At 39.6% G+C, this 12,855-nt stretch overlaps 1 protein-coding gene across 3 annotated transcripts in view; it reads left to right on the forward strand.

Annotated features, from left to right (window-relative positions):
* Positions 1-12,855, forward strand: part of LOC133651933 (rho guanine nucleotide exchange factor 4-like) — a 100,247-nt gene that overhangs the window by 61,538 nt on the left and 25,854 nt on the right. For all 3 annotated transcript variants that reach the window (XM_062050191.1, XM_062050199.1, XM_062050209.1), the window contains 3 exons: positions 5,745-5,924; positions 8,921-9,124; positions 11,297-11,476. In XM_062050191.1, the coding sequence (XP_061906175.1) occupies positions 5,745-5,924; positions 8,921-9,124; positions 11,297-11,476 (564 nt within the window). The remainder of the gene's footprint in view (positions 1-5,744; positions 5,925-8,920; positions 9,125-11,296; positions 11,477-12,855) is intronic.

The following is a 12,855-nucleotide window of genomic DNA, read 5'->3' on the forward strand; positions in this document are numbered from 1 at the left end:
AGTCCTCATATTTGACGCTATTAAGGAGCTCTGATTAGATATATTCTATATTTGTCCCACCCATCAACAAGATTAAATTAAATATGATTGGATTTCATGTATGTCAACATTTTCGTCGACACTGCTTTACTAAGGGCTTAGATTTTTACAACAATGTTCTGCAAGAAAAGTGATATTATATCAGATTGTAGGTGGGGTATTTTTACCCTTCGCATTCATATCGCTGTGTTTATTGCATTTTTGTTGCGTTTCGCTTGATTCGTAGGGGGCGTGACGTTCAGAAGTTGTCAATATTCAGTGTTTTATCGTTCATAGTTAATATTTTAAATCCCACATTCTTTATTTTCATGTACAGTACATTCAGTAAAAAAATAAAAATTCCATTCCGTTTTTTTAAGGCAGTCTGTCATAACGTTTTTAGCTTTCAATCAGACATTATTGTGAGGTTTTGTATTAGTGTTCCTAAAAATAGATATACCCCAGACACATTTTTTTTCTCTAAATTTGGCTCCTGAGTCAAAATAATTGCCCAGGCCTGGCTTAGGGGGAGGGTGGGGTCTCGTGTCACAGAGCCTGACACTGACAGCGGAGGGACAGAGATGAGGGAAGATGATACGAGTGTGTTTTTTTCAGCGGATTTCTCCCCCACTGCAGATCATTTTATCATCCCCGCCCTTGCTCTGTGTAAGTAGAGAATGTGTGCCGAAACCAGACACTTTGTACTTCATTCAACCAAACTGTTGTAAGGCGCCACTTCACATTCTCAGTAACGGCAATGGCGTTGCTACGATGCCAACAGTAATTAATTAGATTACTCGTTAGTGAAAGAAATAACACCGTTATACTCTAACGGCGTTATTACCAACACTGGGCGCAATTGGTGTTTCATCCTTTTAGAGCAGTGGTTCTTAACCTTGTTGGAGGTACCGAACCCCACCAGTTTCATATGCGCATTCACCGAACCCTTCTTTAGTGAAAAAAAAACTTCTTTTTTTTTTCAATTTCAAGACAAAGTTACTGGTGCACAAAATGAACCATGCATGAACATCACCTTGTTCAAAGAACAAAACCAACACAGAGCATGAACTCACAACAAATTACACACCTGCAAATCAGTGTGACTTCTGCGGTTGCCGTATACATAATACGCCGATAGGGAGAAGTTTTTATTTACACGATGAGTCGGATGTGTCTTGATCTCCGCGGCGGAGGCTCCGCCGAACCCCTGAGGCCAACTCAGTGAACCCCTAGGGTTCGATCGAACCCAGGTTAAGAACCACTGTTTTAGAGGGAAAGGACTTTGTGGACTTGACTTCGGCTCACACTGACTTTTTCCTAAAAACTAACCAGCTGCCAGATACCAATAAATTTACCACACGGGAAATACTAAAAGTATACTTAAGGGGTCTGATGATCGAATACACATCTCGACGGAACAAAAGCAGGTCGAAACGCTTTACAGAAATAACCACGCTTATTCATGACGTTGATCAGCAACTCTCTGACTCTCCATCGACAGACCTCTGCAAGAGTTTGATCTTCTTATTGCTTCTAAACAGGCTGAAGAGATTTAAAAAAAAAAATCAAGACAGAGCCACTACGAACATGAAGAACGTTTAAGTAGGCTGCTTTCTCATCAGTTATGTACATTTTCGGCTTCCAACTATATCACAGAAATACAAGCCACTGATGTCACCATCAAATCAGACCCAAAAGAAGTTTAACTTGTTTTACTCCTCCCTGTGTAGTTCAGATAGTTGTCCTGCTTAACATTTTGTAGAAAGTCTGGCGCTGCCTACACTAAGTGACAAGGGTACATAGGTACAGCCTATAAAAGCCAATGTCTGATGCTGAAATTGGCTAAGAAATTAAATGAATGAAAAATAGAAAAGCACCAGGCCTAGATGGTTACCCCGTTGAATTTTTTAAGACTTTTACTAGTAAATTGACACCATTCCTACACTGTGTCTACACAGAATCGCTTAAACAAAAAAAGCGTCCTGCATCTATGACCAAGGCTTCGATCTCTGTTCTACTAAAAAAGATAAAGACTCAATCAAATGAGGATCATACCAACCAATTAGCCTACTTACATGTGACTACAAAATAGTTACAAAAATCTTTGCCCTACAATTAGAATCGGTTTTACCAACTATTGTTCACCCTGACCAAACAGGTTTTATAAAGGGCAGGCAGTTATATCACATACCCTGCGCCGCCTCTTTAATATAGTATATTCTAAACACTCGAACCAATTTCCTGAAATTGTATTTTCATTGGACGCACACAAAGCTTTTGACCGAGTCGAATATGGACACCCTTTTAAATAATTAAGCAAATTTGGATTTGGCCCAACTTTTACTTCTTGGATTCAAACTCTGTACTCAAAGCCACAGGCATCTCTTAGGACAAATAATATTGATTCTGAGGTATTTCACCCTCCATAGGGGAGCAAAAAAAAAGCTGTCCGCTGTCCCCTCTCCTATTTAATCTTGCAATCGAGTTATTAGCTATAGCCCTGCGACAAAACAACGAAATATTGGGAATTTACAGGGGTGGGGGAAAGTCCATAAAGTATGCAAATTAACTTTTACTATTCATATCAGACATAACAAAACTATGGCCTCAGGCTATAAAATCAATATAACAAATAATGTATTATTCCCCATTAATAGAAAAGCATTGATTCATGCAAAGTCACAACTGGCCCCCTAACATACTTTTCAAGATCCAAGATTCAAGATGCTTTATTATTGTCCATTCTTTAACATGTACAAGACACTGAAATTTCATTTTCGGCACAGTCCCACTAAGAGCAGACATACGTTACAAGGGAACAAGACGGGACCGCCAACAGATCAGCCACTTACAGCGCTCCTTTAAAAAGGTGGGAAAAAGGTGACATTGGGAAAGGGGGAAGAGTAAAAAAAGTATCAGTCTAAGGCTGGACCCTCGGGAGGGGCCCAGACTGAGTCCAAGGAAAAAACCTCATATAGCATAGCACACATAAACATGATACATGTAATCACAACAACTCGCAACAGGGGGGGGATTTGGGGTCCTGGAAGCCGGCTGCCGCTATAAAGCGCTACTCAGCCGTCCACAACCCCGAAGAGGAATTAAGCAGTGGTGAAGGCGTTGATTGGGGGAGGGGCGGGTGCGTGTATGTATGCCCAATTAACTTGGGTGAGATGTTGAAATGTTTTTGTGGACTGGGGCCGATCTCAAAGTTCGACACCAGGTGTTATTCTTCTGAGTCAAGGTACTATGCCGCTATAAAGACTTTCTCAAACTGAACTTTAGACGACCTATAGATCAAGCTCGGAAGGATAGCAATCGCTGGTCAACCCTTCCATTATCTCTGGCCGGTCGCTTTAACTCAGTTAAGATGGTTATTCTATCAAACTGTCTATACTTATTCCAGGCGGTTCCCATTTTCTGGCCAAAATCATATTTTAAAGAACGAGATAAATGTATGAACACATTCATTTGAAATAAGATATGCCATGCGTACGCAAATCTGTCCTGGAGAAATGCTAAACAAATAGTGGCATAGCGCTGCCAAACTTTTTATGTTATTATTGGGCAGCCAGTATTTATAAAGTGACTATCTGGTACAATACTTTTGTAAGGGGGAAAGTCCAAACTGATCTATCATGGAACAACAGGTATGTTCACCAGTCTCCTTAGCATCTATGCTGTGTGGCCCATTACCATTAGCGGTGGGGGCGTGGCGAAGTTAGTAGAGTGGCTGTGCCAGCAATCGGAGTGTTGCTGGTTACTGGGGTTCAATTCCCACCTTCTACCTTCCTAGTCACGTCCGTTGTGTCCTTGGGCAAGACACTTCACCCTTTGCCTCTGATGGCTGCTGGTTTGCGCCTTGCATGGCAGCTCCCGCCATCAGTGTGTGAATGTGTGTGTGAATGGGTAAATGTGGAAATACTGTCAAAGCGCTTTGAGTACCTTGAAGGTAGAAAAGCGCTATACAAGTACAACCCATTTATCATTTATACGGATAATCCAATTGTGTGAGGCACTTTACGTATATGGACCCAATTCCGTAAACACTTTGGCTTTACGTAAGCTTTGGTGTCAATACTCTTTATCGCCAATCCCCTTTTTAGACCCTCTTTGTTAGGTGAAGCTTTTCAGACTGGTTTGGGAAGGGGCTTTATTGTGTAGGGGACCTATTCATTAATAGACTGTTTGGCTCTTTTGACCACTTTGTAAAGGAATACAACCTACCAAAGTCCCACTTCTTCAGGTACCTTGAAATACGCAATTTCACGTGTACGTATTTTCCATCATTCCCGCACAAACCCCCAGCCTGCCCACTTGATGAATGTCTGGAGCTTAAGCCACACATACCAGGTTGTTTCAGTTATATAGTATTTTACAGGACTTGGAAGGTAATTCTCTCCACCGTCTGAAGGAGTGTTGAGGTGAAGACTTGAGCATGGAGCTTTCTGAGAAAACCTGACAAGGAGCTTTCAAAAGAGTATATTCATCCTCAATTTGTGTTAGGCAAGGATTGGTTCAGTTTAAGAAACTGCCTGCAACTTTGCGGAGTCAGACTAGCTCAGATATATTGGCTTAGATCCAAACTGCAGCAGATGGCATCAGGCCCCTGCCACTCTGGGAGACATGTTTTCGGCATACATTGTCAGAAATGTTCAATACATTCTCTTATATTTATAAAAAAAAGAAAAAGAATTGAGCCAGATCCAGTTATTTCAATATTTAGGTTTACCCCTAGTAACTAGACCTGCTCAGTGGCCTTGTGGTTAGAGTGTTCGCCCTGAGACTGGAAGGTTGTGAGTTCAAACCCCGGCCGAGTCATACCAAAGACTATAAAATCTGGACCCATTGCCTCCCTGCTTGGCACTCAGCATCAAGGGTTGGAATTGGGGGTTAAATCACCAAAATGATTCCCGAGCACTGCTCCCCTCACCTCCCAGGGGGTGAACATGGGGCTGGGTCAAATGCAGAGGATAATTTCATCACACCTACTGTGTGTGTGTGACTATCGTTTGGACTTTAACTTTAACTTTTATCCAAACACCACTCAGACTTCATAGCGTTCTCAGTATTACTAGCTTGCCGACTTATCCTTTTTGGCTGGATATAGACCACACCACCATCCTATTCACGCTGAGTTTGTGATGTGATGGTGTTTCTTAAGCTAGAAAAAAACTCAGACGCACAATTAAGGGCTCTGTAAATAGATTTAAAAAATGGTGTGCCTTTTTGGAATATTTTACAAGTGAGTTTGAATCAACCACTTAGATCTTCTACCCATCCCCTCCCCACTCTTTCTTTTCCTTATTTCTCTTCTTGTTTTTTTTCTTGTTCTCTATTTTATATTATTTGTGTATGTATCTGTACATGGGTTGACTATTGAAAATGTAACAATTGGAAGCAAAAAAAAACTGTCTATGAAGTATGAATGTATGTGAATTATATAAGGCGCACACTGGAGTTGGGATCCATGTATGGCATCCATGCAACTGTGCATACTTGCTCCCTGTCAGTTTCAACTGTCTTATTTTGTTTTCTCTCACTATAGTTTTCTGAAAACTCCATAAAAACAATTTAAAATAAATAACCCTGCAGTGAATGGAGGTAGCTATTATGAACACAATTTGTATTAGTTGTTTCTCTGCATTGGAAATCTGAAACTAGAATGTTGGGTGAAATATGTGTTTCCAGTACCCTTCATAAAATGTTGTATTTCTTTCCTGCAGCTTATCAGCGACGGAAATGTTGTGTATGCTGAGGCGCTCTGGGATCACGTCACCATGGACGACCAAGAGCTCGCTTTCAAGGCTGCTGACGTCATCCAAGTGGTCGATGCCACCAACAAGGAGTGGTGGTGGGGTCGCAACGTGGACAGAGAAGGATGGTTTCCTTCCAGCTTTGTTCGGGTGAGGAACATGGCTGGAAAAAAATGTTTTATTATTGAACTTTTAAATATTGCACGAAAGTCAGTGCAACCTATCGAAGACGAGATTCTCAAATGTCTTACTTGTGTCCACAATACTGCTTTGTCAACAAAAATAATTTTCATTCAACAGGTTTTGTATTTTTATCGAGAAAGTGCTTTGTGTACTCAAGAAACAAATTCTTAATAGTCCCTCCAGGAATTACCGATTCACACAAATTCAACCATTTCTATTTGTCTCTAAGCGGCGCTCAAACACACACATCAACTGTCTAATCAAACGTGTAGACGAAGCAGTGACAACAACATGTAACAATGTATCAACTCTTTTTTGCTCAAACAGCACAATTGTCGTCCTCCGCATAGCTAAGCCTTCTGGGTAATGTAGTACATTAACATTTACTTCCTAGTTTACATGTATTTTTATATTTAAAATTTATTTATCCAGAGTAAGACAATAAAGGACATATTTTAATTTGCAATGCTGACCTAGCAAAGAGGCAGCATTTACATGTTAGAGATGTTGATGTGTAATGATAATCTCTCATCTGCTCTCATTTGTCAACAACAATTAGCGCTATAGCTTGATTTCAACAGTTCACAAATGCTCTTAACATGTGGGGGTAAATGTGTTGGAACATAACCGAATGTTTAAGATGGATAAACACTTTGCAGGCGTAAAATATACCCTGAGAATGTCTGCAACTTGTGGACAACAGCAGACAATAAGGAAACCTTTGGTTGAGTTTCTTTTGGTAAATATAATCAGTTATTACTATTATTAGCAGTGCTGGGACTAACGCGTTACAAGTAACGCGTTACTGTAACGCCGTTACTTTCGGCGGTAAATAGTAATCTAACGCGTTATTTTTTATATTTAGTAACTCAGTTACCGTTACTACATGATGCGTTACTGCGTTATTTTACGTTATTTGTTATGTAGTATCGGCTAGAAACTGAGAAGCTCTGAGTGTATTTTATTGGAGCGCTGCAGAGGAGGCGCGCTCTGTGTATGTGTGTGTGTGTATGTGTGTGTGTGTGTGTGTGGGAGGGGGCGTGTCTGTGTTTACTAACAAGAGGTCATGGCGAAGCCCGAAGCCGAGTTTCTTAACATGGAGATATTCTTACTACTTTTCTTTTGTCGACCACAAATAAAAGAACATTTTAGTTAAATGTAAGTTGTGTCTTGGATCAAAGATCCTATCCTAGCAATTCAAATCTGCTGAAACAGCTATAAACGCAACATGCTTCGACGAAGCCAGAGACACACACTTCACCTCACCTCCTAAGCAACAGCGGCTGGATTTTAACGAGGCACTGCTAGCCAGGACAACATTGATAGAGCCATTGCAGCGTATGTGCTAGAAGACATGCAGGGTATTTCTACAGTGGAGTCACCCGCTTTCAGGCAGCTAATTAGCATGATACCGGGCGTCAAATGGCACCTGGACAGTGAGTACATAAAAATGGAAAGCGAGCTAAAGAAGACACTCCAAACTCTGCCTCTGCTCATCATTCAGCACTGAAGGTACACACACTCTGTCAATTCTTTTATACAGTATACTTGTTTTTTGGGGGTTTTTTTGTTTTTTTTTCATAAAGAAATACAATCATGTGTGCTTACGGACTGTATCCCTGCAGACTGTATTGATCTATATTGATATATAATGTATATATTGTGTTTTTTATGTTGATTTAATTTTTTTTTTTAAATAATAATAATTTATTGTGCGGCCCGGTACCAATCGGTCCGCGAACCGGTACCGGGCCACGAACCGGTACCGGGCCACGGCCCGGTGGTTGGGGATCACTGGTCTACATAACATGTAATGGTGGTTATTTGGTCAAAATGTTGCATAGATTAATTATGTTTTACAGACCATTTTTAAAACCTATCAGTAGGAAAGGTTTGTTTTTAAAACATTGATAACAACTTAATCAAACCACAAAATTATTAAAAGTCCTTTAAAACAATTAAGCCTCAGACATTGCAACTATTGCCGCAACTTTTAGAAATTTCAATGAAATCACAAAAAAAGCCTATCAAATACTTAAGGAGATAGTAAAGTAAAGTAAAAACACTGGAATACGTGTAACAAGCTTTAGCTTCTGCCTATTCCATTTCAGACAACATGTATTAAACATGTCCTCTCTTTATCTGTCAAATGTTTAAATGTCTGAATAAATTAAACCTGGAACCTGTAAAGTACACTGTTGTCCTAACAGAAAGCAACATAAACAATACAATTTTGTTGTAGTGTCTTTTTCACAATAACAATAAACCTATACAATCTCTAATCTACTCCAATTACAATACATAATTGCTTCAATTAACTTCACCTCTATCTAATATCTATTTAACTTTCCTGAGGGAACTCTCTTGAAGGAATCAATAAATTACTATCTATTTACTATTCTACTGCTTTGATTTTATTATCAAGTAAACCCGTTATTTTTCTTCCACACAACCCTCTCATGTAAAGCAATCATTTAATTATACCTTGTCAAGGGACTATATTACACCAATTAAACTTTGATATTCAGCTCGTTTTGCATTATAGATAGTAGTATCCACTGAAAACGGGTCATCACGCTGCCTTTGTTGTTGACACAAGGGAATACACTTCATAGTAAACATGTTTAAATTGTGTTTGCTGTGAATATTTAGTGCGATCTTGACTGTCTTGATACTTGCATTGCCAGCTATTAGATCACAATATTGGCAGTGGAGAGTAAATCTGTACTGCTATACAAGCTGTGCACTGCCTACTTTAAAGTATATCCAAGTTTACTTTCTGTAGTGTTGTCCATTAAAAATGGTTGCTTAAATATGAGGGTTGTACTCACAGCAGCATGGAAGACTTGATCAAATATGTTAATTTGCACATAAACCTAAAACTGAGAAACTCCGACAATTACAATTTTTGTTAAATAAACATTGATGATTTGAAACAATGGACTTCTTTCCTTCTATGTCAGTTGCGTGTGAACCAAGATGAACCCTCAGAGGACTTTCCAACCCACCTGGAAGGTGACCAGTCTGCAGGACAACAACAACAACCGGGTTTTGGATTGATTTTGGGACCTGGATTACCCAGCAAGGAGCAGATGAGAGCTAACGTCATCAATGAGATTATGTGCACAGAGAGGGACTACATCAAGCACTTGGAAGACATCTGTGAGGTCTGATTCAGCTCTTGGGAAACTAAACAAAAAAAAACTGTTTACTATTTTTGAGAATGTATTTTGTTTCAACTTCTTAATACTTACAGCAGTGATCAGGGAAAATAGAAACCATCAGGGGATGGTTGTATCTTTCAGCACGAGCCTTATGCATTCCGCTTAAAATTCAACATAATCCTCAGGTAAAGAATCTTTCCGCGTCAACCCAGCGATTCGGTCGGGTCTAAGTTACGAGCCACTGCTTTATAGTTGGTATCGTGTGGAATTCCTCATCTTATTTCCACAGCCTTCCTCTATGCACGTGCGAGGCATGTTTGATAATCTAACATTAACTTTTCCTAACTCAAAGGTGATTCAGCAGTAGCTCCAACAGCTAGCATTAGCCTACCTCTTTTAATAGTGATATGAGACACAGTAAGTGTTAGTATGCCAGAAAAGTAGTTCCTCTGTGTTAGCTCCTACAATAGCAATGTCGCTATAGCTTGGTTAATATTCAAGTCACTGCATGTACACTACCGTTCAAAAGTTTGGGGTCACATTGAAATGTCCTTATTTTTTAAGGAAAAGCACTGTACTTTTCAATGAAGATAACTTTAAACTAGTCTTAACTTTAAAGAAATACACTCTATACATTGCTAATGTGGTAAATGACTATTCTAGCTGCAAATGTCTGGTTTTTGGTGCAATATCTACATAGGTGTATAGAGGCCCATTTCCAGCAACTATCGCTCCAGTGTTCTAATGGTACAATGTGTTTTCTCATTGGCTCAGAAGGCTAAGTGATGATTAGAAAACCCTTGTGCAATCATGTTCACACATCTGAAAACAGTTTAGCTCGTTACAGAAGCTACAAAACTGACCTTCCTTTGAGCAGATTGAGTTTCTGGAGCATCACATTTGTGGGGTCAATTAAACGCTCAAAATGGCCAGAAAAAGAGAACTTTCATCTGAAACTCGACAGTCTATTCTTGTTCTTAGAAATGAAGGCTATTCCACAAAATTGTTTGGGTGACCCCAAACTTTTGAACGGTAGTGTAAATGTAGCGTTGTTGTCGGTTTTTGGATTGTTTTTATGTTTTTACAGTGGAACCTTAATTTACAAACTTAATTGGTTGTTGAACAGGGTTGTTAAATATAAATGTTTGTATATTGAAGCAAATTTCTCCATAAGAACCAATGTAAACATGAATAATGGTTACCAGCCTTGCCAAAAGTCCAGATTTTTGTAAAAAGTTGTACACTTTATAAAGCACTACATACTATATGTCAAAACAAAGGAGGTGATGTATCAACAATAACAGTTTAACCGTTCCTCTTGCAGCCGCCCGACACACACACACACACATACACACACACATATTCCCACTCTATGTCACTAGCCCTGTAGTGCACTTACAGTTTGAAATCACAAAACTCCTCAACTTTAACAGCCAGGTCGCTACAATGATGAGGAATAAAAAATAAAATCCATGTCGGTTAACTTTTTTAATGTTCAGCCGAAGAAAGTGGGCGGTAGGAGGCAGTGCCGACTACACTGTGAATATTTCCTTATTGGTTCAAACCCCACATGGCTTGCCTATTGCTTTCCTTGGACTCATATTGAGCCACCAAAACTAGAAAAATGCTTAAAAAGAAAAACCTTAAAAAAGTAACGACAGCACTGCTCTGCTGGCAGAAATGGATAAGCCCGCCCACAATGGAAGTGATGCAGGCAAAAAATGGCTTCCCTGTTGGTATACATTGGGCGGATGAAACTGAGATAAGGTTCGTACAACAAAGCATATGTCTAGTCAGTCTGTGGTTCGAAAATCCAAAAGTTTATATAATGAGGAGTTTATAAATGGAGGTTCCACTATATAGGAAAAATAGTAGATCCCCAATAGTTGCATTGTTAGCCGCCTTCTGCTAGCAGTTTTTTACGATCTTGAATGAACAGAAAGGGAAAAACCAAAGTTGTCTCAAATAAGGATTGTGAATGATGGGCAAAATTCCTAACCTTATTTACTTTGACTAATTTACTTGTACAGTTGGGCTCTATAGCTTTATTCTTTACATAGTCTAATTTTAAAATGTGTCTTGAAAACTAAGCAAAATATGTAAGAGTTGGCACATTTCATCCCAGAGGTGGATAATTTAGTTATAAATCATCCCTGAATTGTTGCTTTTCCTTAGGGTTACATCAGACAATGCCGCAAGAGGACCGACATGTTCACAGAAGAGCAGCTTCAAACCATCTTTGGGAATGTTGAAGAGGTCTACAAGTTCCAGAAAACATTTCTAACTATCCTCGAGAAGAAGTTGAACAAGGAACAGCCACATTTGAGTGAACTTGGCTGCTGCTTCCTTGAACATGTAAGCGCACTATAGCAGTGTTTTTCAACCGAGTAGTGTGCCGTGAGATAGTCTAGTGTGCCTTGGGAAAGTATTTAATTTCACCTAATTGGGTTAAAAACATTTTTTGCAAACCAGTAATTATAATCCACAAATAATGTGCCGTTATTGAATGTCTGTGCTGTCTAGAGCTCGGCAGAGTAACTGTGTAATACTCTTCCATATCAGTAGGTGGCAGCAGGCAGCTAATTGGTTTGTCGTGATCACAATATGCAGACAACAGCGGGAGGCAGCGTGCAAGTAAAAAGGTATCTAACGCTTAAACCAAAAATAAACAAAAGGCGAGTGCCGCTAAGTAAAGGCATTGAAGCTTAGGGACGGCTATGCAAAACAAAACTAAAACTGAACTTGCTGCAAAATAAACAAAAACAGAATGCTGGATGACTGCAAAGACTTACAGTGTGTGGAGCAGCAGATGGCGTCCACAAAGTACATCCGTACATGACATGACAATCAACAATGTCCCCACAAAGAAAGATAGCGTCCGCACAACTTAAATATTCTTGATTGCAAAAACAAAGCAGGTGCAGGGAATAGCGTTCAAGGAAGACATGAAACTGCTACAGGAAAATACCAACAAAACAGGAAAAGCCACCGAAATAGGAGCGCAAGACAAGAAGTAAAACACTACACACAGGAAAACACCAAAAACCTCAAAATAAGTCACAGCGTGATGTGGCAGGCCGTGACAGTACACCTACTATAAGACAAGAGCTATAGTGGTGCATGGTTGGTTATGGTTTGAATTCATATCCAACAATTGCGAGAACGACTTTTTATTGTCAATATCGGCTGCTGAGTTAAAATGTTTTATGTTTTCTGCTGGTGGTGCGCCTCTGCATTTTTTCATTGAAAAAAATGTGCCTTGGCTCAGAAAAGGTTGAAAAACACTGCCCTATAGGGATGGAACGGTTTGTGTACAGAATCTGAATCGATTGTTTGACCTGACAAAGTTCAGAGTGCGAGTGTTGTTCGGATCATGTAAATTCTTTGTTATTTGGGTTACTTCTCAGTTTAGATGGTAGGGCCCTATTATTTCCGCATCAACAGAATCACGGAATTGGCCAATAAAAATGGAATCTACTATTAAACGCGGAAAGTTGTAGAAAACTTGTCCTAGGCCGATTATCAATAAGTCAAATAATCGAACGATAAAGTGAAAATTATCTAGATAACATTGCTGGGATCGATAAATTGCTATGTTCATTTGTTTGTTTTCTTCGTCCTGCTTTCAAACAGGGTGAAAAAGGGTTCACTCTGTGCAACGCTCACCCCTAAACGCACTCTTTCAATAGAAGAATCAAATGAACGGCGTGAACCTTCTTGTCACCTCATCCAGG

This window comes from Entelurus aequoreus, linkage group LG01 (assembly GCF_033978785.1).
Source record: "Entelurus aequoreus isolate RoL-2023_Sb linkage group LG01, RoL_Eaeq_v1.1, whole genome shotgun sequence".
Classification (NCBI taxonomy): Eukaryota; Metazoa; Chordata; class Actinopteri; order Syngnathiformes; family Syngnathidae; genus Entelurus; species Entelurus aequoreus.